General features: G+C 41.3%; 1 protein-coding gene across 1 annotated transcript; it reads right to left on the bottom strand.

Moving 5' to 3' along the window:
- Positions 1–12923: 12923 nt before the first annotated feature.
- On the bottom strand, positions 12924–17921 carry HSBP1 (heat shock factor binding protein 1). The gene is made up of 4 exons (XM_034788603.1): positions 17766–17921; positions 16372–16438; positions 16069–16188; positions 12924–14439 (listed from the first exon to the last, which is right to left on the bottom strand). Exons 1-3 carry the CDS (start codon positions 17808–17810, stop codon positions 16070–16072), a joined length of 231 nt encoding a protein of 76 aa, XP_034644494.1. The 5' UTR covers positions 17811–17921; the 3' UTR covers positions 12924–14439; position 16069.
- Between the last annotated feature and the right edge of the window lie 10066 nt (positions 17922–27987).

The following is a 27987-nucleotide window of genomic DNA, read 5'->3' as shown; positions in this document are numbered from 1 at the left end:
GCTTTAGAGAATAGGAAACTGGGCTCGGAGTCAGGACACCTGGGTTTCTAATCTCAGCTCTGACGCTAGCCTATTGTGTTATCTTGGGAAAGGTGCTTCACTTGCCTCTGTTTCCCTTCCTACTCTTTGTCCATCATGTCTATTTAGACTGTTAATGAGGACAAGTGCAAAGCACTATGTTTAAGAAGGAAAAATCAAACAGACAACTACAAGCTGGGGAGTAACTGGCTAGGTGGTAGTACTTCTGAAAAGGATCTGGGGATATAGTGGATCACAAACTGAATCAACAATGAGTCAACAATGTGATGTAGTTGCGAAAAAGGCAAATATCATTCTGGGGTATAATATCAGTCTGGGAGTCTTGTATATAAGACATGGGAGGTAACTCTCCCACTCTGTTTGGGACTAGTGAGGCCTCAGCTGGAGTACTGAATCCAGTTCTGGGCACCACAGTTTAAGGAAGATGTGGACAAATTGGAGAGTCCAGGGGAGAGTAACAAAAATGATGATAAAAGGTTTAAAAAACTGATCCATGAGGAAAGGTTAAAAAACTGGGCATAAGAAAGGCCGTACCGGGTCAGACCAAAGGTCCATTTAGCCCAGTATCCTGTCTACCGACAGTGGCCAATGCCAGGTGCCCCAGAGGGAGTGAACCTAACAGGCAATGATCAAGTGATCTCTCTCCTGCCATCCATCTCCATCCTCTGACAGACAGAGGCTAGGGACACCATTCCTTACCCGTCCTGGCTAATAGCCATTAATAGACTTAACCACCATGAATTTATCCAGTTCTTTTAAACTCTGTTATAGTCCTAGCCTTCACAACCTCCTCAGGTAAGGAGTTCCACAAGTTGACTGTGCGCTGCGTGAAGAAGAACTTCCTTTTATTTGTTTTAAACCTGCTGCCTATTAATTTCATTTGGTGACCCCTAGTTCTTGTATTATGGGAATAAGTAAATAACTTTTCCTTATCCACTTTCTCCATATCACTCATGATTTTATATACCTCTATCATATCCCCCCTTAGTCTCCTCTTTTCCCAGCTGAAGAGTCCTAGCCTCTTTAATCTCGCCTCATATGGGACCCGTTCCAAACCCTTAATCATTTTAGTTGCCCTTTTCTGAACCTTTTCTAGTGCCAGTATATCTTTTTTGAGATGAGGAGACCACATCTGTACACAGTATTCAAAATGAGGGCGTACCATCGATTTATATAAGGGCAATAATATATTCTCCGTCTTATTCTCTATCCCCTTTTTAATGATTCCTAACATCCTGTTTGCTTTTTTTGACCCCCTCTGCACACTGCGTGGACATTTTCAGAGAACTATCCATGATGACTCCAAGATCTTTTTTCTGACTTGTTGTAGCTAAATTAGCCCCCATCATATTGTATGTATAGTTGGGGTTATTTTTTCCAATGTGCATTACTTTACATTTATCTACATTAAATTTCATTTGCCATTTTGTTGCCCAATCACTTAGTTTTGTGAGATCTTTTTGATGCTTAGACTTGAGAAAAGAAGACCGAGGGAACCTGACAACAGTCTTCAAATATGTTAATAGCTATTATAAAGAGGATGGTGATCAATTGTTCTCCGTGTCCACTGAAGGTAGAACAAGTAGTAATGGGCTTAATATGAAGCAAAAGAGATCTAGATACCAGGAATTTCAATTTAAATACCAGGGAAAACTTTCTAACTATAAGGATAGTTTAAGTTCTGGAACAGGCTTCCAAAGGAGGCTATGGAATTGTCATCACTGGAGGTTGTTAAGAACAGGCTGGACAAACACCTGTCAGGGACAGTCCAGGTTTACTTGGTTCTACCATTGTAATGCCACAGGATGCTGGACTCTCTCTCAAGGTCCCTTCCAGACCTACTATTCTATGAGACTGAGCTGTTTATGGAGGAACTGTGTCTCACCATGTGTTTGTTGCCCAGCTCTGTTCTCTACACTGTACATTTTTTAAGAAAATAGTAAATTTGCCAAAAATGCATTTTTGGGGGGCACAAACCTATTTGGGGAAAATTTCGGCAAGTAGCTTAGGCCAAGAAAATACTGAACGTGAAAATGTATGAAATGTTGAAATGATTTGCTTTGCAAAAATTGAAAAGTTTCAAAGCAGCATTTTCTAAACAAACACCCTTTTGAGCTGGATGACTTTTATTAATGAGAAAAAAAAAATAGTCAGTTTCAGTTTGTAATTAACTGAATTGTTTTGGGTTTTCTAGTTTGGAAATCAATTATGTGCTCAGCTCTAGCATGAAACAACGGTATCCGGATCCTGACTGAGGCTTCCAGCCACTGCTTTAATACAAACAATAATAATAAGGTAATGATGGCTAAGTAACTTGTTTGGAGCTCCATATGTCTATATGATAAGAACCCAAGACTCCCACTACTGAAACTTTGTGTATAATGTATTAAATCTTAAGTTATACTCTTAATTTTTAATTCAGAAATGATTCTGGCAAATGACTTTAAGCAGGCATATGTAGTCAATATGAAGACCTTGTACGCACAATAAAATTAAAAGCACTTAAAATGAGATTATCAAAGGTGCTCTAATTATCCTGCTTGCTACCATCCCTGCTGTGCTCAAAGACTTGAGGAGCAATTGCCTACAGATCTGGGTCTGGTTTAGAATTTATTTTTTGATTAAAATGACATGTTAAATATGGGAGGATTTAGGCTTCTAGGAAGGCAAGAGCGAGACTCTTCAGCCCTCCTCTGTAAGGAATAAAACTATCAATTTGGCAGAGAAAAGAGACACTTCCAGTGAATCTTGACATGATGAAAAGCCTACTCAGTGTTTAATTGTCTCTCAAGATGCACCGGTGTCCACTTGTATAGTATGCATATCAAACTTATTAAAATGACACATTTGTTTGTAACCCTCTGATAAGAAGCTGATTAATTTTTTTGCCTGACTTGTTGGAGATCCCAGTGTTGTCCATTATAGTAAAGCTCTGCTTTATTTGTCATCAATAGTCACGTTTTAAGTCCCATTAATAATGTGGATTTTTATTTATTTATTTATTTTATGCATCCTGGGTCTGACTGCTAATGGGTTTGGTCTGTCATGTAGCAGGAGCTTTGGCATTGCTCAGGAGAAAAATAAGGTGTTTTGTTCTGTTTTTTTCCCCTCAGTATATCATATGCTTTATCTGGTACTATATCTGTTTCAGGTGGGTTTTTTACATGTAGCATAACATGATTAAGGCACTGATTGTGCAAACATTTGTGCATGTGCTTAACTTTAAGCATGTGAACAGTCCTGTTTCCTAACTCTGGTAGTCAATTATTATGAAGGAGTGACAATCGGAAAGTGTCTCAGTAGGTGCAATAAGGAATTCAATGTGCGAGTGCGCACACACAGCCCTTTCCCTCTAAAGTATGCTGGTCATGATCCTTGGATATTTATTTGCCTTCTTCTGTGACTCTAGATGCAGACCGTTACTAAGAACAAGTGAGCATACCCTGAAGGATCAATCTGAGGTGGACTCTTGGTTCTTCCTATCTTCTATATTCATTTAGCTCTCTGTATCCTTTGATATCTCCTTCCCCCCCACCCCCCTGGTTCCCAGGCTAACTCTGTGCCCTGTTTCTTTGAAAAGTGCTTGGGGGAGAGGGTGAATTTCAACCAGGTTTTCTCTGTGCTCAAACTGAATTGTGCACATGCCAACATGCTGCACAATGCAGAAGTGCTTCTGTCTGTAGCTGTCAACTAACTCCATGAAAAGCAGTTCTGACAATATAAGACAGTCTAACATAAGAATGGCCATACCAGGTTAGACCAGTGGTCCATCTAGCCCAGGGGCTGACAAACTTTTTGGCCTGAGGGCCGCATCGGGTTTCAGAAACTGTATGGAGGCCGGTTAGGGGAGGCTGTGCCTCCCCAAACAGCCAGGTGTGGCCTGGCCTCCGCCCCCCTGCTTCTTGACCCCTGACGGCCCCCCCGGGACTCCTGCCCCATCCAACCCCTCCTGTTCCCTGTCCCCTGACCGTCCCCTGCTGCCCCATCCAACCCCCCCTCCTGGCTGCCCCCCCACAGCAGAGACCGGGTCAGGCCAGGCAGGAGGGCCCTGTGGGCCGGATGTGGCCTGCAGGCTGTAGTTTGACCATCTCTGATCTAGCCTAATATCCTGTCTTCCAACAGTGGCTAGTGCCAGATGTTTCAGAGGGAGTGAACCGAACAGGGCAATTCATCAAGTGATCCATCCCCTTGTCATCCAAGCCCAGCTTCTGGCAGTCAGAAGTTTAGGGACTCCCAGAGGATGAGGTTGCATCCCTGACCGTCCTGGCAATAGCCATTGGACCTGTCCTCCATGAACTTATCTAATTCTTTTATGAACCCACTTATACTCTTGGCCTTCACAACATCTCACAGGCTGACTGCGCTTTGTGTGAAGAAGTACGTCTTTGTTTGCTTTTCTCCACACCTTTCATGATTTTATAGCCCTCTATCATATCTCCCCTTAATCGTCTCTTTTCCAAGCTGAACAGTCCAAGTCTTTTCAATCTCTCCTCAGAGGGAAGCTGTTTCCTACCCCTAATCATTTTTATTGCCCTTCTCTGTAGCTTTTCCAATTTTTTTTTTTTTTTTTTGAGATAAGGTGACCAGAACTGCATGCTGTATTCAAGGTAGAAGCATACCATGGATTTATATAGAAGCATTATGATATTTACTGTCTTATTATCTATCCCTGTCCTACTGGTTCCTAACATTGTTAGCTTTTTTGACTGCCACTATACACAGAGCAAATGTTTTCAGAGAACTATCCGCAATAACTCCAAGATCTTTCTTGATGGTAACAGTTAATTTAGACCTTATCATTTTGTATGTATAGTTGGGATTATGTTTCCCAGTGTGTATTACTTTGTAATTAACAACATTTGATAAACAAACAGTCTCTTGAAGCTTAGGATACTGTCTCTTTTCGGTGCCCTGTTTTGAATGCACAGTATGTCATAAAAGTGAAGCTGTGGTGTTCTGGGGTGTGATATTAATGGTTAGACACTTAGAGTGACCAGATGTCCTGATTTTTATAGGAACAGACCCGTTATTTGGGGATTTGTCTTACATAGGCACCTGTTAGCCCTTCTTCCCCTACCCCCTTCTGATTTTTAACAGTTACTATCTGGTCACCCTATAGACCAGGGGTCAGCAACCTTTCAGAAGTGGTGTGCCGAGTCTTCATTTATTCACTCTAATTTAAGGTTTCACGTGCCAGTCATACATTTTAACGTTCTTAGAAGGTCTCTTTCTATAAGTCTATAATATATAACTAAACTATTGTTGTATGTAAAGTAAATAAGGTTTTTAAATGTTTAAGAAGCTTCACTTAAAATTAAATTAAAACGCAGAGCCCCCCGGACCAGGACCTGGGCAGTGTGAGCGCCACTGAAAATCAGCTTGCGTGCCACCTTTGGCACCCGTGCCATAGGTTGCCTACCCCTGCTATAGACACTAACAAAAATCCTTATACCTGGCAGGATGGCCTTTGTCAAGATTGTTCTGTGTTGTAGCTTGAAGAGAAGAAACGTACACAATCCTTTCTCTACCAGTGAATATATAAAACTGTTAGGAGTAGGTGTTAAACTCCCTGGTAGACTGGCTGTCTTCCTCTGTTTAAGAATCTGGGCTGGCTATGCCAGTGGTTTAATTCTGTGGTTTCCTCCAACATCGTGCTGATTAAGATGTGAAAAGACTACCCGTATGTGCTTAAAGCAGCAGGGATTCGTAAAAGGTGAAGAAGTTTAATTTTCTTGTTTCCTGGCGTATGCAGAGATTAAGAATTGGATCCGGCCCTTCAGTTGTCTGGATCTCTCTGATGCAGCTTCCCTCTCTCAATCTGGCAACAGTGTTCACAGCAGTCTTAGACACTATTTTATCGGCAGTGTAGTTAAGGCTTCCAATTTGGTTCTTGTGTACAATCAGTCTTGCCAACTTTTGGTGGTAGTATAACCTTCAACCACAGCCAACTCTTGATGTGTTGTATCTGGCACCTAGATAGTGATATGCAGAATAAAAATAACTCTGCATGCTTATAACCTAAAATAACAGCTGTTCAGGAACCAGAATTTCCATCCTATGGGAAATTTTGTAATTCCAAAAAATAATTTGTTTTGGGTCAGAACAAAGTCAGAAATGTGACATTTCCCACAGAAAAACTCCATTTCAGAAGACCCAGAAGTGAATTTTTCTAGCATTTCCAGCTGGGGAGCTGGCTAGCCCACCCGCCAGGGAGGAAGCTGGGTGGGTAGTTGGCCACCTCAGAAGTTAGGCCAGGGGTCGGCAACCTTTCAGAAACTGTGTGCTGAGTCTTCGTTTATTCACTCTAATTTAAGGTTTCGCGTGCCAGTCATACATTTTAACGTTTTTAGAAGATCTTTCTATAAGTCTATAATATATAACTAAGCAATTGTTGAATGTAAAGTAAATAAGGTTTTTAAAATGTTTAAGAAGCTTCACTTAAAATTAAATTAAAACGCAGAGCCCCCCGGACCAGGACCTGGGCAGTGTGAGTGCCACTGAAAATCCGTTCGTGTGCCGCCTTCAGCACGCATGCCACAGGTTGCCTACCCCTGAGTTAGGCAGTCCAGGGAGCTGGCCAGCCACAGTCTGGGGAGTCCCAGCAACTGCCAGGCAAGCTGCCGGGAAGCCAGGCAGGTGAGCTGGCAGGAAACCAGGCAAGCTTTCATCAGAAACTTGCCTGATTTTTGTCCTTAGCTTTCTTTGAATTTATACATTCCTGTGGAACATTTTGATGAATCAGCATTTTCCAATGGAAAAATGTCAGAAATTTTCCAACCAGCTCTAATACGTGTGTATATAACACAGTAGCATACTCTCTCAAAATATGAGATGCGTGTTGCAGCAGTGTTTTGCAGACTACACTATATAGCATCTGGGTATTCTGATTTGATCCTAAAAAAAAAAAAAGGGAAAACACTGTAGGAGTCATGAAACGAGTGGGTTGGTCTCTGATCAATATTTTCCAGGTACGAACTGCTGTCTGATGAATCTGGCAGATAGAAGGGTATTTAATTGCATACTGTGTCTGAGATGTAGTGGAGTCCATTTGATAAGTCATTGAACTGCGATCTGGATTATGTTCCTGGTCCTTTCACTTAATTGCTCTGTGACCTTGATTGAGACACTTCATCTCTCTACCTCTGTGTCCCCTCTTGCCCTTTGTCTTCTCTATTTAGACTGTAAGAGGAGGGGCTGCCTCTTACTATGCATTTGCACAGCATCTAGCACAATGGGTCTTTGATCTCCTTCAGGGCCTCTAGCAACTACTGCAATATAAATAAAATCTGTTCTTGGGAACACTTATGTCCTTTACTTCAGTTCCCTTTCTACATTCATTGTCAGATTGTTTGAGATTGTAAGCTACTTGGGGTGGCCTCTTGTCTTTCTACTTTATGTTAAATAGGAAGTTGGCGCTTCATATATACTATTTTAGCAGTCTAGCAAAATGTCTGAATGTATCCTACCTAAACTGTTGTGTACGTATGTTCAGGGGAGAAAATACCCTTTCAATCATTTTTAAGACTTGGGGCTCCCTGCATGACTATTCCTCAGGTTTTTTTGTTTGTTTTTTGTTTCCATGCTTTATTTTCCTACTGATCTAATTTCATTAACGCTACGTTAGTCAGAAAAAAAATCACAGGAAGCATCAAGTCCCATCTGACTACAGCAGGGTTTAAAAGAAACAAATCCTTTTCTACGCTTCTATCTCATTAATTTCCTTAATTGTAAACAGAGTCAGAGTGCCTTGTGCAATAACCACACTTTCAAAGCAGCATGTGGCCCATTAAAGCCCTAACATCTGAACTGCTATTATAAAGGTAACTAAATAGTTAATCTGAGAGTTTTTAATGCAGTGTCCACTAGAAGGCACTATGTGCTAGAGAATTATAATCTTCTGAAAATACCTGATGGAATAATGTAAGTAAGTCCACCCCAACACCAGCATGAGCACCTGTGATGTAGTTTAGTATTATTTTGGGGAGAGGATGGGCAGCGTATTTAGCCTTGATCCCAAATACTTCACATCAGAGACATTAAGATGCTAATTTAAAACCTATTTTCTTATGGGCTGGATAACTTATACCCCTACACTGAAAATAACAAATCAAATAACAGTCTGAGAGGAAGGATGGCCCAGTGGGGTCACTAGCCTCAGGTAACCATACAAGGGGAGCGAAACAAACAATAGTTATAATATTAAATCTAACTTACATTTGATAAGTCAGGTTTAGAAAACTATAACTGATCACACAAGTCAGGGTCAGAAGGCTATACTGAGAGAAAGCTGGGTTCTCACCACTCCATGAAGCTTGAATGGATCAGAGTTTCCAGGTGGTGGTGGTAGCTGAGAATCAGGAGACAGGCAGCATGATCCATCAGGAGAAGATGAAGTCCCAATGGAACTGATGCAGATCTTGGATCCAGGCATGAGAGCACTTTATTTGAGCTTGAGTAGGGGTTTTTGTGGGGAAAGAACAATGGTTCAAGGGAGAACACTAGATTTGTTTATGGGTAAACTGGTAGCTCAAGGGAGGATACCAAAGTTGTTTTGTTCAGGCTAGACAATAGGAACTGATCATTCCTGGCTATGGGTGGTGTCCCTTTGAGGGAACACACAATGCAATTAGGCAGCTTCTTTCTTTTTGATACCAATAAAGGATTATTACTAGAATTGGTCTGATAACTGCTGAGCTGGGTGTGTGCAGGCATGGGTTCATTAACATCTGGAGCAGAGATCCCCCATCATGGTTGGTGACAATAGTCAGTTTCCTAAAAATTTCTATTGTGTATACTCCATTTCTCTGGCCCGTGAGAATATAGGAATCTACAAATTGCCATACTGGACCAGACCTGTACTTTATATAGTCCACTTGTACTTGTCTCTGACCACAGCCAGCACCAGATGCTGTAGAAGAAAGTGCAAGAAACTGCACAGTAGACAGAGTAGGGATAGTCTACCCAGGGCCCGCTCCAGGCACCAGCTTAACAAGCAGGTGCTTGGGGCGGCCAAGGGAGAGGGGCGGCACCTGCGGCAATTCAGGGGCGGCAGGTCCCTCACTCCCTCCAGGAGCGAAGGACCTGCCGCTGAACTGCCACCACCGATCACGGCTTTTTTTTTTTTTTGCGCTTGGGGCGGCAGAAATGCTGGAGCCAGCCCTGAGTCTACCTTCCATGAAGGTTTCATCCTAACAGAGTTCAGTTTAAGTCCTGAAGCCTGAGGTTACATCCCTTTCAAAAATGTTATTAGCATTAACCACTGTAACTCTGGCTGGTCTTGTTACCCATATAAATGTCCATGCACTCTGATTCTTGTTAAATTCTTCACCTTGGTAGCAGTGTGTGTGTGTGTGGGGGGGGGGAATAATAATTTTATCAGTTTTGAAATTACATTTCAATTTAACTGAATATCCCTCCCCCCCACCCCCTTTTCCCCCCCCTGTTGAGAGACAGGGACAACAAATGCTTCCAAATCAACACTATCTAGACTATTCATTATTTTATATACTTTTATCGTGTCCTCTTATTTACCTTCTTTCCAAGGTCAACAATCTCTTTCCAATCTCTCTTCAGATTTTTTTTTTTCCATACACATAATCCTTACTGAATGCCACACCAGAATTCACAGGTCTGACAATAGCTCTGCCATGGCAAAAGTTTACAAGCAAAATAATGTCAAAGCATAATTTCCTTATTTCCATAGGATTTGCCAAATGCAAATGCTATTTTGTGTAACCTATCCTCCTTGGGTTCACACACACAGACTAGATTCCTGAGCTGTTTAATATGGCTGTGCAATGAGAACATACATTTTCTTATAGCTGTAGCATCTATAACACCAGTATCTCAGACTGCCAACTTCACGGTTTTCTAGATTGTCTGACTTCTTTTACAAGAAGTCCTTAACTCAGAGTTTGTGGTAAATGTGGAACAAAATAATTCAGTCTACTTCTCTTGCTGATTTTTAAGCAAGATGTGTGTTTGAAGGAGATTCATAAAAGCTATGTACAGTATTCACCAGTCAAATGGCTGTTAATCTATCAATGATGGGGGAAGGATACAATTTATATTGTAAACTGTCAGATATACTGGAACCAGCCCCCCGGTTACAGCTTCTTACCAGCTAATCATATAAACATGGCATCCCAACTGGCATTCTCAACCTTCTGATTCCAAGAGAGGCCCATCCTATCCTTGAGTTAAAGGATAATCCGTAAAAGTAGGGTTTCAATACTGTTTTTCAGGCTAGCTGCTAGGATGAGTCAGACAAACACTGAAGCAGATCTGAAATTCAATCCTGTGGTATGCAGAAGCCACCATATTACCAGGCATGGAGAGTTGGAACAAAACTAAATCAAAATCAATATAGACTATAGATATTATAATTCTGAATCAATAAAACTAATACTGCTTTGCATTCATGTAACCCTTAAAATGTTGAGAAAGGAACCAAAATCTAAATCTGAAATACGGATTTAAGATATAAGGCTGTCCAATATTTTAATATGCTAGGGGATATAGTGGAGCTGTGAACTTGGACCCAAACCTAGTAATGGCATTTGCATGCAAAATTTTTGTTTGCCAATGGCAATTTTCTTGTCAAGCTTTTATTTAATGTTGTCTGGGTGTGTATTAGCCACCCCCCGTCACACTGTGTTGATATGCATTAGATCTAAGTTAAGCTGTTTTTGAGTTTAGCAGGAAAGACTTACTGTATGCAGTCACTTTTGCCTTTAATTGATGAATTGTAAAAGAAATCAAACCAGAAATGCATACCTGTAATCTGTGACGTTACAAAAGTAGTCATTAGCAGGAATATATGTGCAGGTGTTTCATATTAAAATATGCAGAATACTTCAGTTAGATGATGATTGATTAAGCTGTGCATTTAAATGCTAATCTCTGACTAAATCTTCATATCTTTAAAAATATTTCATCTCAAGCTGTACACTAATTTTTTTAATTAGCATCAAATAGAAACCTTAATTTATTCAGATATTGATAACTGCATAGTTGCTACTTATTTCTCAGCTACATCAATAATGAGTTACTAGACCTCCCAATTTAATTAGTTAGTGTTTATTATGGTACTGAGTCCTTACCCTGAAGAGTATACAAGCTACATAGACAAACCTAACACAGGATGGGAGGGCAAGAGGGAAAAGGCAAGCCTCCTAGATGACCCAAACTCAAACCAATTAAGGATTAAATGTCACTATAAATACTTTCAATTCCACTGGGGAGCCCCAAAGGCAACTTGTGCAGTTCAAAGTACCAGTGTTATCTGCCCCCAACATCAAACTCCATTTCATAAGCAGCTGCCACATTCTAGACTTAGCTGCAGCTTCCAAATAGTCCCAACAGCACACTACTGTAATCCAATATAATATCAGAGACAAGGATAAGCACAGCACAGTCTACATCCTAAACAGAGTTGCACTAGCCTTAGCAACTACAGATTGGAAAGCACGCTGTTCAACACACCTGCTATAGGGGCACAGACTAAACCTGGCAAGGTGTGGGGTAGGACATACTTTCATTTGTAACTCTCTTAACTTGTGAATAAGAGTGACAATACACAGCACAGGATGCAAATGTAATAAGGGTAAAAACAAAACTCTTTTGCTCTTCATAAAATAAGTGATAACTCAGATTTTAGTGACAGGACTTTTTGTCATCTTTTGTTTCCTACTATGAAGTTGTCAGGCTGAAACATCAAATGGCAGCCCCAGGGCTTAACAGAGCAGCTTTGATATTTTAGTTTGAGCCTATTTATTGTACTTCAGGGTAAATGTTTCAAAAAAGATAAATGAGGAACTATCCAGCCTTTTCTTCAATGAGCAATGGTGCCTGTTCAAATTAACGGATTATGCTCAAACCAAATGCTAAACTGATTCTTCTGCCATCAAAGCAGAATAGAACCTTAATAATTTGCACTTATAGCTAAAAGGGACTTTTGCCAACCAGCAGGTCCACCCACCACAATTAGAAAAAGCAAGAATAATGGATCTGTTTTAATTATACCTCATAAAAGGCCTGTCCTGTATTTTTCCTTTATATGGATTCCACATTTAAAAAAATGTAACTACAGAATTCTAATTCTTTGGTTGGAAGTGGGAAATTGCAACTTTTAACTGATAAGCAGACTGCATATTAATGTTCTGTTGTACCTGAATTAATACAGCTCGAATATATATTTATCTGTATTTGACAAAAGGAACCTTACTTGGTTAGATTCACAGTTTAGATTTATCTTGAAAAACTTTATTGTAAGTCAATTAGTATGAACAGTCTATGCATATCTTAAAATGATATGTAACTGAGTGAAAGGCATTCCTTTGCATAACATTAAAATTACTGTTTTCCAGATTAACATTTATCTATTGACACTGGTCAGGTAGCATTTCTCTAAGCTTAATCTTTTTATCAAAGTATATAATAACTTGTCTATTAAGCTGAAATTTTCCACTAAAATATGTTTTGAGGAAATTGACTTACACTTCAAGGAAAAATTCTAATACCAGTTCTCTGACAAACTCTTTTGCACGGAAATTCAAATCTGATTTTTTTTTTTTCCCTATAGAAGGTTATTGCTAATGTCTTCATACAAAAATATCAGCATCTGAGAATTAAAATGACACTCAATTTTAACTTTACCTTTTACCAAGGTATTGGAAGCACATAAATAGAATTTCCATATCATAAATTCAATATTCTGTTGTTAAATCTAGATTAACCTGAAGTGTGCATCAGATAATTTGTTCATTACACTTAATGTAGCTGAAATATCCCTGCCAAGGCCTTAGTGATTTGTACAATGTCCAAGTTAAAAGCTCTTGTGCATGCACATACAGTATTTTACATTACGTATGAGCTGACTATTGTAAGTTACCATTTAAGTTTTATTAGATATTTTAATGACAGTACAACAAATGTAAGGCTGGTGGTACAGTATACATTTCCTACAATCACAAAATTTCCCTAACATTACTATGAACTCAGTACAATTTTCCCTGTTTTGAGAAATGACATACACCTACATATTGCCTTCATAATGCCAGTGAAGTTAACTTAGAGGCACTCATACCAACATTGAGTGTGGTATAAACAGCTAGGATGATATCTGCTTTATGCTGTTAGTAGCTACTTAGATTAATCTCTCAAACAAGTTGTTGTGGTATTGTAGCAGTCATATAGTATCATCCTAGCATTGATCAGAGTCATTTTTCTTCATAATGGTGAAATGAAATGGTATGGAAAGGTTCTTTAGACAAACATTTGTGATTTCCAAATGCTCTGACTATGGAATTTAAGGACCAGGTAAAAATTGAAGAAAAGTATGATTAAGAGAGGTAACCGAACACCCTGTTTCTAAAACAGGGTATTATTAAAACTCCCAGCTACTTGTTGCTCACATAGTAGCAGGATTTTATAACCTTGATAACTGGATCCCCTCCTTTCCCAGGGTTCCTGAATACTCCGCTTCTCAGCTAAGCAACTTAGTTTCATACAGACAGCCAATGACTTGTGTTCAAAGACCAGGTACCTAGCATTTCCTAGACAGTGCCTTATTGTAACAGACCATTACTTCAATGCATATTTTTCAACTATGATACTGTTAATGGACATATACTAGCAGGGTTTCATTGTAGTGTCTTGTAATATTATTACAAGACTTAGCTATTATTACAAACCCTTCATCATGGGATTTATTAATAGCACCTCAGCTTTCTAAACAAATAACCTATTTGAGCTACAGTGGTTGCTTACCTTTGGAGGGATGTTTCTATCATATGTCATATTTCAATTCTTAGTCATAGCAACATACAGTAGGTAAAGTAATGCTAGGAGTATAAGTAAAATGATTCTTTATGCTTGACATCTTAAGTATCCAAGAGCATCTTACTGGGTGTATTAAAAACATTACTAATATCATTTTGTACTGGTACAATGACTGACGCTATCTAAATAGAACTATAACTAACTCAATTTCAATCTTGTGCTTCACTCCTGAAAAGTGTTAAGTTACCACAACAAGTAGTTTTTTCAATTTGACAAATCATTAGATTTTTTTTTAGCCATCAAAATGAAATTATTAGAAAAGTATAGTAAACAAATGTCTTCACAAAAAAATCCATTCAAATTCAGTAGTTTAGTTAAGATCCATCAAACGTGTGTGTTTAATACAATTGATCCTTAACAAGAATTCAAAAAGTGTGGAACTACACTATACAAATCAAAATATACTAACCTAAATCTAGCTATACAATATACATTAGGAATGCAAGCTCTATAACCATATAAAATGCTTTTACATCCACTAGTTGCAAAAAACTGTTCTGTAATCCTGTGGATTTGTAAAAAAGTGTATTCCAGCGTTCATCTTAAATTCTTGGCAACCTGTTGGGGAAGACAGAATATTACTATTAATAGGAATTTCACTAGATAAGTATGCTCAGCAGATATACAATAATTGTGGAATTCAAAAAGAGTCAAGCTCCATCCAAGCTTTCTAAAAAAAGTTTTAAATGGACTGGAAAAAGTGAGACTCCTCTATTTATAGGATTCCATATCCTAATCCTCTGACCTAGTAGAAGTGTAAAATTCCACTATTATCAGACTTAAGAGTAAAAGCTAAACTCTGGGGCAAATAAAGTATAAATCATGTAACCATTTACTTAAATGCTTAATTTTACTCGCATGAATATTCCAATATAATACCCCAGTTTTACTCATAAGTATTTCTGTTGAAAGAGCTTGCCAGATCAAGACTTATGTTCACTTCACTTTCTTGTCTTAACATCTTGAGAAAAGAAATTCATCTGGTATTCAAGATGAAAGCATAGCCTAAACTGTCTCCTCTGCAGAGACTAACAACCTCTTAAATGAGGTAGTGCCCATAACAGCATTAGAGAGAAGTTATCTCGATCTATACCTGAAGTTGTGAAACTATTCCAAAAGCATTTCACTAGTCACCATGAAACCACTGCTAATTTACAATAAATAAATAATACATTAATGGAGATACACCTATCTCCTAGAACTGTAAGGGACCTTGAAAGGTCATTGAGTCCAGCCCCCTGCCTTCACTAGCAGGACCAAGTACTGATTTTGCCCTAGATCCCTAAGTGGCCCCCTCAAGGATTGAGCTCACAACCCTGCATTTAGCAGGCCAATGCTCAAACCACTGAGCTATCCCTCCCCCCTTGCATTGGTATTAGTACTTTACTATGTTTGTTCAGTTGCCCTCATATAATTACAAAAATGGACTTTTGAGCCTGACTCAGTGAAATCTCAGCGCCCATGAAATTTATCCCACTAATTAAAGCCCAAGCATAGGGTGAGCATTGTCATAGTAGCTTCAAACAGCCCATCATGATCTGCAACACCCTTAATTAGTCATGAGAGTTTCTTAGTGGGGACTTTGAAAGAATGACAATGTATTTATCTGTTGCACCAGAAGCCAGACTACTTAGCTGTTGCATGAAAAGCAGCTGGAGTATCCACTGTTCCAACTGTGTAACACATACTGGTCGTACTGCCAGGGAGGCAGACAGGTTTTAGGCAATGAAATTAGATGGTGAGGGGAGCATTTAATACTGTAGTTTGTTCAAATGTTAGTTGTACAGAGTCAGGCTGAATCAATAGCAGAGGCCATGTGATGCTGTTTCACCACTTTGCTCCCTTATTTTTGCTCCCATTGTATTTTTTTTTTTTATTTTTACTTCTAATATTCTGCATCACTTTTCACTAAAAAAAAAGCCTGTCTGAAGAGGTTGGTGGGAGCTTTCAGTTTTTCTGTATCCAGTTTTTCTATATCCTTTGCTAAAGAGACCAAACCAATGCTCTAGAGCTCATTGCATGACAAAATGTAATTTTTCATTACAGCATTTTCAGAATTATTCTACGGGGATTTCAGACTCTAACTCACAAATCGGAGGGTAAAATACTGGCCCCTTTAAAGTACATGGGATTTTTACCATTTCAAGCCAGGATATCACTCAGAAAGATAATAAGCAATTCCCTCACTTTAACTCTTGTGAGTAGCAGGCATCTTGTTCTCTCCTTCCAATTCTTCCACTCCTGCTTGTGTCATGAGGTCTGCAATGTTTTTCTCCAGGTCATCAATGCGACAGCTCATGTCATCAAGTAAGTTTGAGTTAAAGAAAATGAATTGTAATGTTTACACTTTAGTAGCAATTTAGCACTTGACCACAGCTTCATGCGTTGTTACAACAGCTTTAGAAATCTGGCTTGCAAGTTTAGAATTTAATATACTAAATATTTGTACACTTTCCTCCATCAGAGGCATTTTACAAGAAGAAAGGATATTTCTTCCAATGATCTGGTCAGACATGGTCTGAAATTTGTCTTGCATCTGTTGAAGCAGTGTCTGTACCTAATGGCAAAAAAAAAAAAAAAAAAGTACTTAATCAAAATATCCCTTTTTACAATACTTTAGCATAATGCAGTCACTTTTGAGCTCAACTTGTTTCACACAAAACCATACGTTTGGACAGCATTGATCAAATGTTAAAAGTAACAAATTACTCTGGGAACTCCATGCCAAAAATAATTCAGGGCTTATGCACTCACAAAACCTTAGAGCAGCCCTCTACATGTAACATCCCCCATCATACACATGAAGAAAGTGAGACTAAATAACTTCTCTGAGGCCTACAAACTGAGTCACTGTCAAAAACAGAATTGTTATGCTTTAGCCACACAATCATTATCCATCTGATATAGAAGACTGAAAAAAACATAATTGTACTTAATATTTTCAAAATACAACTCAATCTTATACACAAAAAAAGTTCTTAAATTACATGACTAGCTCTGAACTACTCTTGCAGCTTGACACCTACCAAGAGTCCTGTGCTACCAATTAAACTGACATGAATGTGTGTGTATGGGGGGCAGCCAAACACCTGGGTTTTAGGAAACCATCACACTGAAGTGTCCCCAAAAGAACAGCAAGGACAATGCTGGCAGAAACCAATGTCTAATCCAGCACCCCTCCACAAAGAGCTACAGGAGCCAGAGGGGGGTGGTGTGGGAACGCCTAGGGTGTAATCCTGGATTTGACACCACAGCCCCTGTGTGCGTTTGGGTAACTTGCCCCTCCCACCATGGGTCCCTCAGCGGGGCAGGCCTGAGGATTAGTGCTGCTAATGGGTGGTGCAAATGAACGGTACCAGATCGACACTGCGGGGGGGGAGTCGGGTTTTACCCCTTTTCTCTCGATCTGATGCTTTTTGTAATGCGGTGAGGAGCTCTCAAGTAGGGTGGGGACGACGGGGGCTTAGAAATGGGTCTTCCCTGAGATGTCAAGCACAGCCCGGGTCTCCACACCTGCTATAACGGGGGGCAGGGAGCGGAGGGGTTAACATGATACAGTCGCTCCTGAAGGTCTGATGTAATGGGTCCCCCCCCCCAGGCATTCCGGGCCCCCCCCCACCAGGCATTCCGGGGTCCCCCCCAGGCATTCCCTGCCCCCCCTGGTTTCAGTCACTGCTTCCCCTGCCGCCCCCCGCTCCCTGCCCACCACCCCGGGCCCTCCTCGGGCTCCAGCGCCCGGCCGCTCTCGGTGCTCCGGGCCTGCGCAGGGAACATCGCCGGCCGCAGCTCGGAGGACTCCGGGCCCCGCCCCACTCGGGCTAAACGCCGAGCCCGGAGCCGCCCGCTGCGCCGCCTCAGGCCTACCCCCGGCCCGGGCCCCTCACCACGGCGGTGAGATCCTGCACGGTCTTGGGGTCAGTCTCGGCCATGATAGCGGGCGGCGGCTCCGTACAGTGAGTCACGGGCAGGCCCCGGCACCGTCTCCAAGCTCCAGGGACTTCCGCGCCTGGCACCGAGACTTCCGCCCGCTCCCAGCTCTCGCGAGGACAGAGGGCATTGTGGGGAATGTAGTTCAGCCTGGGCGAGGCCTCGCCAGAGGTATTGGGGGGAGGAGAGAAGTTAGGGTGACCAGATAGCAACTGTGAAAAAACGGGCCAGGGTGGGGGGGGGGGGGGAATAGGCGCCTATATAAGCAAAAGTCCCCAAAACTGGGACTGTCCCTTTAAAACGGGACGTCTGGTCACCCTAAGAGAAGTTGACTAGAGGGGGAGGGGAAAGGGGGAGCAGGAGGAGACTAGAGGGAAAGGGGGAGCGGAGAGGAGGGAGCAGGACATTAGTAGGGAGGGCCAGGCCCGTGAAAAGGGAAGTGGGGCACGATCACGCCCATTCACTTTAGATATACAGACTTTACAGGCTGAGGCCCCTGCTGCTCCCCTTCTCCTCAGCCCTGGGGAGGGGAGTGGTAGGAAGGAGAATGGAAGAGAAAAAGGGGATGGAGCAGTTGGGAGGAGGGAGGGCCTGAATCCCGTTTCAGGATCAGATGCTCTTTTAGGTGGCTGTGTTCTTGAGCATCTTTTAATACCCTGCCCCTGCCCCGAAGCGCATCCTCACCCGGTGCTAGTTGCTCAGCTTGGCTGCTCTGTTCATTTCCCAGCCACTGTGCCTCCCTTCTCTTCTCACCACGCCTGCTGCCCTGACACACAAAACATAACACCCCAAATGTATGCAGCTTTCCTTTTCAGACCAGTGAGAACACTTGCCGTTATGTAACGTGCGCTAAGAGCAACTGAACTTCAGGCTTCAGGGCATAAAGCTTTTTGCCTGAAGAGGTCAGGAAGGAGCCTCTGTCACCAGGCAGCATTATACAATTGACTGTATACAATATGGGGTTTTGCAACTACTTCTTAAGAATCAGGTGTTGGCCACTGGAGGCATGATACGAAATGTAAGGAATCAATAGGTCTTCATCTTGTACAATAGGCCTTGTGTTTTGGTGTGTTGGAGGTGGACTGTATAATTATCAGGCATTGAAATTGATTAGTGTAAAGAGCACTTAAAAAACCCACACAGGAAGTGAAGGTTTACCCTTTCAACCCTTTTTTGGAGAGCGTTCAGCTTTGAACCTAATCTGGCTGTTTGTTCTTGTGTTTAGAACAAAAGCTTTGTTCATACTGAGATTTAATAGTTTTGCTTGTGCACTTACAAAATAACTTCACAAATTGGAAAGAGTAAAAATATTTCCAGACTCAAAAATGATTTTATCTGAAGTAATCCTCCACCCTCTTTTGTCATTTAATTTTGGAGGAGAACATAAGTGAGCGGTTAAGCCTGATTTGTAAGCATTTACAGGTAATCTGGATTCAGAAGGGGGATATCTGTAGGAACAGTGTCATTAGGTTATTGCAATAAAAGTCAGAAATGTTACATAAATGGACTGATGATTAGATGATTAAAAGAAATATATTTAGGGATTTGTGGCATATTGTCTATAGGAAAGAAATTATTAGTAAAATGTTGTGATTGTGAGTAATTAGATCACGCACAATTCGTGCCAACCACTTCTTAATTATAATAGTCTTTGGTGACGGGACAAGTATATGTGCTACAAAACTGCCTAAAATAAGATTTCACACTGGGGAGAGATACAAAGGAAGCATTTACTAGGTATAGCCGGCTGGATGCAGGCAGGGGCGGCTCCAGGCACCAGCGCACCAAGCACGTGCCTGGGGCGGCAAGTCGCGGGGGGCGGCCTGCCAGTCGCTGTGAGGGCGGCAGTCAGGCTGCCTTGGGCGGCATACCTACAGGAGGTCCGCCGGTCCCATGGTTTCGGAAGCAATTTGGCGGCGGGTTCGCCAAAGGCGCTGGACCGGTGAACCTCCCTCAGGCATGCCGCCGAAAGCCGCCTGACTGCCGTGCTTGGGGCGGCAAAATACATAGAGCCGCCCCTGGATGCAGGCATAACTCCCTGTCACTCATTTGTGGTTTTCTTTTGACAAGTCCAGTTCTACACTGTGAGATAGTATATAGCTGACTGTGTACTGATATTCAAGCTGAACTATGGCAAACAAATGTGCTGATTATGAGCCTGCAAGTACAGAACATGTCTCATTATCCACAAATTATCTTCAACTGCCACCTTCCATTTCATCCACAAGCTGGAGTGCTACATTCATGACATATCGCTGACGTGTCCCGTAGCTAGTATGCAGAGATTTACATTAACACTGCTCCGATGAGTATGTTGTTAAAAAATCACAAGCATTATGTGTAAAAATGTTTTTAGCTATCTTTTAAATTAAAGACCGGTTCTAGTTCTGAGAAATATAAAAGAAATTAACTCCCATTTACTTGAATGGAATGTTTACCAAATGGGGTGGTTGTTATGATTATCTTTGGATTGGTATAGCACATTGTTTCTTGAAGGCCTTTAAATTTGACCTATCTTTTGGCTGCTAAGCACCTGTGTATACATGATGTACATTACTAATTTTTCTTTGTCTGCCTCTTGTTATATGCTGATGTGATTTTTATTCTTCTATATGTCCTTCTGGTAAAACTTAATTGCCATTTGTTTCCTATCAATCTCCCTAATACTCTTTGCTGTTTTAGGGGAAGTTGTTTTATCCCTTGATTCTGACCATCACTTACCCTACTATGTACTATTTCCATCTGCCTGTGCCCCAAGCAATGGCAGGTTAGAGAAATGATTGGTCAAATTTTTCATTCAGTTACACCAGTGAATCCAGAGTAACTGATTCACTGGGCTCTGTCCAAAGAATATAGGGGTGGGTGCGTTGGGGAATGGAATTCACACTCCAAACTATTGGGCCATTGTCCTGACTGCTATTCTCGCCTCTAGGCTAGACCTTCACCTCATATGAGTGGGTATTGGGTCACTCAGTCTGTGTAAGCATGGTTCTAATAATTGCTTCCCAAGTCTGCCCCTCAGTGTCAACCTATTTTGAGTTGGTGTGGAGATTCCTGCTATTACATGCAGGCTATGCAAGTGTCTGCTAGCTTCCTCTAGAATCTCTGTTCTTTGTTAAATACTCTTTTACATATTTTCATTGCACACAAATCTAAGTGCTGTCTGTTAAGTGGACCTGTGGTATAAGGTGTAACTGGTAAGCTGGTGTGTACTATTCCTTTGGGAGTAGCCGATCTGTGAATTCTGTGAGTGCCCAGTGGAACAGGGGCTAGACACTTCAAGGGGATGCTCGGTGTGCTCAGGGGATGGAGTGTGCCTATTGCTTACCTGGGCTGAGTGGGGAGAGCTTGTGTTGCAGGGGAAGTCAGGGAGCTGACCCCTAGCAGGTACAGACAAGACTTCTTTGCACTAAGAGCAGATGGTAGAAAGGTGCCTCACAACCATAGGTATCCCCAAGAAGTGTTACAGATACCATATGGGTCTTTTAGATTAAATACCACTTTTAGTAGTGCACTATATAAATAAAAGCAGATCACTACCCTTCTAACCAGATACAGCCCTTTACTTTTCAAACACACCATGTTATAATGGACTGGCTGATTTGCTTGTGTACCACTGCCTCTGAGGAGAGGAAGACAATTGTACAGGAGCAAAGCAGAAAGAAAAGAGAGAGCCTTTCCTGAAAAGAAAGGGTCCATTCCTGAAAGTGCAACCCACACACCTTCTGGGTGTGGTGTTCTGGCTCCTCCAGTGGCACTGAGACTACTTAGAGATTAATGAGTCTGCTCTACAACCTTAGCTAAAAGCCATATAATTTTTAGCTCATGAAGTAGAGGCGTTGCTGACCCCTGTTCTAAATGTTCTATATGTTCATTATCATTCATCCTCCAAATGACAGGTTATTCACCTAGTATCTTACCTTTCTATAAGAGTTTTAATCAAAAGCACCTTGACTAGCCACTTAACAGTGAAGAGAAACAGGACAGCTGAGAACTAATTTTCTTTGTTATTAAGCTCCTTTCACGTATCCACAATATGTAAATAATTAAGACACAAAATAAAGAACCATCCAGTTAAACCAAAGGGAGTATTTGGGAAGCAGAATGCAATTACCCGAAGGGGAGTTTTTTTAAGGATACCTGGGTTCATGCTGTTACTATTGAAAAACAAGTGGTCACGATCTTAGCGTAACATCTCATGTAAACTACAGCCCATCCAGCAGCCCCACACCCTGGGTGCAATGCTGGACTATTTGCACAACAGTAACAACTCAGAAAAAAAGATTATATTATGTTATGTATTCTGTAAACTGGTAAGCAGCCCTTATATACTAATTACTTTTAGACAGAAGAACATAAGACGGCCATACTGGATCAGACCAAAGGTCCATCTAGCCCAGTATCCTGTCTTCTGACAGTGGCCAATGCCAGGTTCCCCAGAGGGAATGAACAGAACAGGTAATCATCAAGTGATCCATCCCCTGTCGCTCATTCTCAGCCTCTGGCAAACAGAGGCTAGGGACACCATCCCTGCCCATCCTGGCTAATAGCCATTGATGGACCTATACTCCATGAACTTATCTAGTTCTTTTTTGAACCTGTTATAGTCTTGGCCTTCACAACATCCTCTGGGAAGGAGTTCTACAGGTTGACTGTGTGTTCTGTGAAAAAAATACTTCCTTTTGTTTGTTTTAAACCTGCTGCCTATTAATTTCATTTGGTGACCCCTAGTTCTGTGTTATGAGAAGGAGTAAATAACACTTCCTTATTTACTTTCTCCACACCAGCCATGATTTTATAGACCTCTATCATATTCCCCCTTAGTCATATCTTTTCCAAGCTGAAAAGTCCCAGTCTTATTAATCTCTCCCCATATGGAAGCTGTTCCATACCCATAATCATTTTTGTTGCCCTTTTCTGAACCTTTTCCAATTCCAGTATATCTTTTTTGAGATATTCAAACCTAGTGTTAGCAGGAGAAATGCCAGTGGAAGAGTCCATAGAAATATATATATTATATGTGAGTAAGGGGTGCAGGATTGAGCCTGGACTGGACTGGACAACTTTGTTTAAATTCTCTATGATCTGAAATATCTTGTTACCTGAAATAAGATCATGTCCCCTAATGTTTACTAATTACATTGACTATTTCCTCAGTTATCTGAAATCTCGACTATCAGATCTTATCTGAATACCTTTTTGTGTTCTCTTGCTACTTAAGCCAGTGAATTCAAAATATACAAGTTATTGAACCCAGGAAAATGAAATTTTAATAAGTCAATTACTACTTGGGTAGATGGAGGCTGAAATGATTGGGAAAATATTAAAGTATAACAAACAGAACTTATCTGTAATTTTGAGAAAAGAAATATTCCTTGGCAGTTTTCAAATATACATGAGGTTGGGACATATTAAGCAAAGGACTGTAATTAGAAAACATCTAGCAAGGGAAAAATAACAGTCCTAATTTTTGGTTTCATGAATCATGTGAATTATGTTTAACTGAAACTGTATTAAATAATTATGGGGAAAAGCAACATTAAGACTAGCATAAATTGGAAAGTAATTTGTGGCAAAACAGGAGCAATTCATGGTGTTTTTTTCAGACCACGTTTTTAGAAACTAATGCTAATTAGATTTTTCTGTGGGTGTGCATCAAATGTGATGTTATTATCTAATGAACAGTGAAATCATACTTGTTGCAGCTTTCCCCCTTACTAGTTTTTATCGTGTTGTATGTGCAGTGATAGATGCATGTGCTGTTATCATCAGAACTGATCCAGGTGGGGGAAACTTGCCAATCCTACACTGACATCAGTGAAAGTACAAGACCCAGAACTGGGGTAGATTATTGCACTAATTAGAGTCCAATCTGAACCTTTGTTGGGGAGACCCTGTGGCACAAGGCCCCAAACACCCCCACTTCCCTCAAGTCACATGGGCTGGGGGAAGCAGAGCAGGAACTTCTGGGAATAGATCCGTCCACCCCATAGCAGGAGCTGGGTTCAAAAGTGGGAGCAGCAATGGGGTAGGGCAGGAGTGGGCAAACAACGTCCCACGGGCCACATCCACATGTTTTCATCTGGCCCTCGAGCTTCCACCAGAAAGCAGAGTTGGGGTCTTGCCCCACTCTGCATAGCTCCCGGAAGCAGCGGCATGTCCCCCCTCCGGCTCCTATGCGTAGGAGCAGCCAGGGAGCGCTGTACTCCGCTCCCACAGCTCCCATTGGCCAGGAACCACAGCCAATGGGAGCTGCAGGGGCGGCGCCTGTAGTTACAGCCCTGTAAATTGTATAGTTAAACAAATAATACCAGGTTCCTAATTACCTGATTCATTGAAGCAGTGAGACGCAAGTACACTTAGGGCCCCACAGAGATCCAAACCTGCAGTGCGGATGCAACCCACAACATGCATGTCGTGCTGGGGTTTGTGAGTGAATGTAGGCACTTTCGATTTTAATGGGCTTCAGGGCACTTAGCACTTCATGGGATTGCATCCATAGCTTTCTTCTTCCTTGAAGAGCTTAGAGTGCATCTTTAACCCACAACCTGTCTGCAATTACGTTCTGGAGTCTTTGAAACGCTTAGAAGAAATTCACATTATTTAAACTCTTCTTAAGATGTGCACTTTAATGACTGGCTAACGTGCTGAAGTAAGTTTACATAGAGATAGAAGCTCACTTCTGTGCAATAATATAATGTAAGTACAGTGTCAATAGAAATAATATGGAATATCTTGCACTGTTGTGCTGCTGCTCAACTTGACCTAAAGGGAATAATCTGTAGTAGATGAAATGCTGTTTTATTCTCCTTATTCATTATTCAACCCACAGGCTGCTTTAAGCTACCATCTGTCCTCTGGTACGCTTAATGTTTGGAGGTATTGATCAAAGACTGATGGGTCGGGCAGGCATAAAAAACTCATTTGATGGAGATCTATAAAATGTGATAATTACTTCTCAAAGTTTCATGATGAGAAAGGCATAATTATCCAAAGGTGGAAAGTTTAAATAGTAACTTTATGAAACAATCTTAAATGTATACATTTTACACATGGTCAGTCCTAAATTACATGGAGGGAAAGACTGCAAAGAAAAGAAAGATAATTATTCTCTCTGGCTCAGAGACATTATAATATAAAAGTAGCTTTTCCAAGGCAGTAGGAGTGGGGATCAACATCAGGCTTATATTGGAAAGATAGTTACAATCTTAGTCTCTGACTAGGCACTGAGAACCATGTGTTTAGACCCCTGTGTCTGCATGGAGTCCCACTGACTTCAGTGACACTCAGTGTAGAGGCAGGATCGGGTCCACAGAGGTCAATATCCAAGACTTCCATAGGGTCCTGATAGTCAAGATACTGGCCCAGACTCTGGCTTGTGCTTTGTCCCTGTTGGTGCTCAGGTGGCACAAAGGGGATGGATTCTGGCTGCTGGCATAAAGCTGGTTGCGCCAGCTCCTGCTTCACCTCCATGACAGATTAAGAAACATGGCAGAGGAGTTCCACTCTGCCACTTCACTTTTCCACTGGTGTAAAGTCGAGCAGCCCCCAGGCTCCTCAGAGCACTGGGATTAACTGGCTGCCTGACACTCTCAACGTCACTTCTCCGCACTAAGCTGACCTCAGCTGCTGTGGAGAATCTAGCCCAATGACTGCAAGATGCTGATTGCACTCATTTGACTTCAGCAGCGAGTTAGGGTGGTCAGCACTAGAAGAGAGAAAGAATGCTTTGCAAGTGCCCGATGGAACTCAACAAAATATTGTCCCAGTTGAAGTCAATGGGAATTGTGGGCACAGAGCACCATCCAGGGTAAAGATAAAAACTTTGTTGGTTGAAGCTTTATTCTCGGCTGTTTGCATCATGAACAGTACCTCAGATCTAAACATTTTTCTCTCTGTGGATTTCAGATGCATTTGACATTTTATTGACCGAAATACTTGGGGACCTACCTTTTAAAACTCTAATCCCCTCTTCTCCATAATTTATATCCATTCCAGAGGGTATCTCATTAAGTTCCTAGGGACAGCAGTAATTTAATGAAATGTAGTTGATTGGATTTCGATTTGAGTAATTAGAGAGAACTTTGTCTGAAAGTTTCTGCAGCAAAGAGAGTTTTAAAGGGGTGAGAAAGGAGAAGTTCTTAGCGGAGATTCTGCACTCAGTGTGACATCAGTGAGAGGATCAGTGCCTCACATGCACTGGCTCTTTATGCAGGTCAGTGACAGGATTGGACCCCATATGATGAATAATCCTCTTCCTTTGTAGCATGGATTGCTACATCTGCCTAAGCAGTACACATTAACCAACAGGGTGGTCCTAAATCACTGATGGCTCGCTTTTCAGAAGTGCCGAGCACCCTCAGCTCTCATTGCCTTTGATGTGAGTGACAAGATGCCCTGCAAGAGCTCAGGATTTGGTCCTTTAGAAGAAGAGAACTAGTTGCTGCAATGCTGGCAATGTTTCCCAGTGATAACACATTTTCACTGGAGAAAATTAACAACAAATTTCAAAGAGTGTCCTGAGAGTGAACAGATGGCTGGTTTTTATTCACAAAAAGACACAGTTACTGTTGCTGGTGGAGGTGGCAAAACTGGATCGGTTTTTCAAAATCCCATTCAGTGCTTTAGTCACAAGCTTCTGCTTTAACCGCAAACTAGGATATGTTCCTGCTGGTAGCCAAGCCCGGACAGTAATAATTTTTGAGTGCATGATGATTACTCCATAACATATGGGAAGCACAGTTATGAACCCAAGAACTGAAAGAGCAATACTTGACCATTACAGCAATTATGACTCATTTCACTCCAGAAATCTTAGACTCACAAAAAGCTTTCTGAAAATTTCAGTGGAATGGCATTTAATGAGTCTAGGAACTGAGGGTAACATTTTCAAAAGCACCTAAGTGAATGAGGAACCTAAGTCCCATTTTCATAAGTAATTTAGGGTCAGATTTTTAAAAGGATGTAAGTGCCTAAAGATGCAGATACATGCCAACTCGTGTTTTTCAAACACACCATTGATTTCAGTGGGAGCTAGGTGCCTAGGTACTTTTGAAAATCCCAGTACGCGCCTTCCTGCCTCTTTAGATGCCTAAATAACTATGAAAATCTGTCTCTTAGTGCCTTTTGAAAGTGGAACTTAGGCACTTTTGAAAATATTACCCCAAGTCTGTAGTATTACTGTTTGCATTTCCAAATTAAATAATTAAGTGTGACTAACACATATTTAAGTATGTAGCAGAATTTGTTGGAGTATATGCATCAGGAACCAGGGTAGTTATTTAGCAGCGATAGGTGGGTGTGGTTTACTATAGTTTTTTAATTGAAATTATAATAATGAATGAAGTTATTTTCTGCTCTTAATGCAGTCTTTGCATTATCAGAGCCTAATCAGTTGAGCCAGGGAGTCATTGGAATATCTCACAGAGAGATAATACAATGAAGTTATTTGGTGGTTTAACATGTAAACCAATAAACCTATGTCTCATTAATTAACCCTACCTTCTTCTCAGTCTAAGAGAATGTAAATTAAAAGTTTGATCCTGCAAGTTGCTGAGTACCCTCAACTTTCACTGGGGAATTGTGGGTATTCCGCAGCTCCAGGAATTGCTCATTTGCAGAATTGAGCCCTATTTGTTTTGAAGTTCTGGGCCAGTATTATAGTGAACAGGGGAAAAGGAGAATACTGCAGAAGAACAGTCCCTTGCTTGAGGAGGACATTGTAGGCTAGGTAGGTTGTCAGATACTAATTAAACATCGGGGAGTTTCTGGTTTAAATCCTAAAAGTGCAGTGGCTGATGTACTTAGATGACATTCTGTCTACAAAATGAGAAGATAAAATTTAATCCAGCTCTGAAAGTAAAAGTAAGGGGAATAGAGGGTTATTAATGCAAACTTATTACATGGTACAAATTATATTGGCTTGCACTGGGTAAAAAAAGATTGCGTTGGAGGTAGGACACACATCATAAACTGCAGTCTCAACATGATTGTAATTAAATGCTGCCTTAGGTCCTAGTGCCATGTACCATAGCTAAACAGTGACTCATAGCTACCCACTAAGGCAGGGGTCGGCAACGTTCGGCACGCGGCTCGCCAGGGTAAGCACCCTGGCGGGCTGGGCCAGTTTATTTACCTGCTGACGCAGCAGGTTCGGCCGATCGCGGCCCCCACTGGCCG

This window comes from Trachemys scripta, chromosome 13 (assembly GCF_013100865.1).
Source record: "Trachemys scripta elegans isolate TJP31775 chromosome 13, CAS_Tse_1.0, whole genome shotgun sequence".
Taxonomy (NCBI): Eukaryota; Metazoa; Chordata; order Testudines; family Emydidae; genus Trachemys; species Trachemys scripta.
This window is presented reverse-complemented; position numbering and strand designations above follow the sequence as displayed.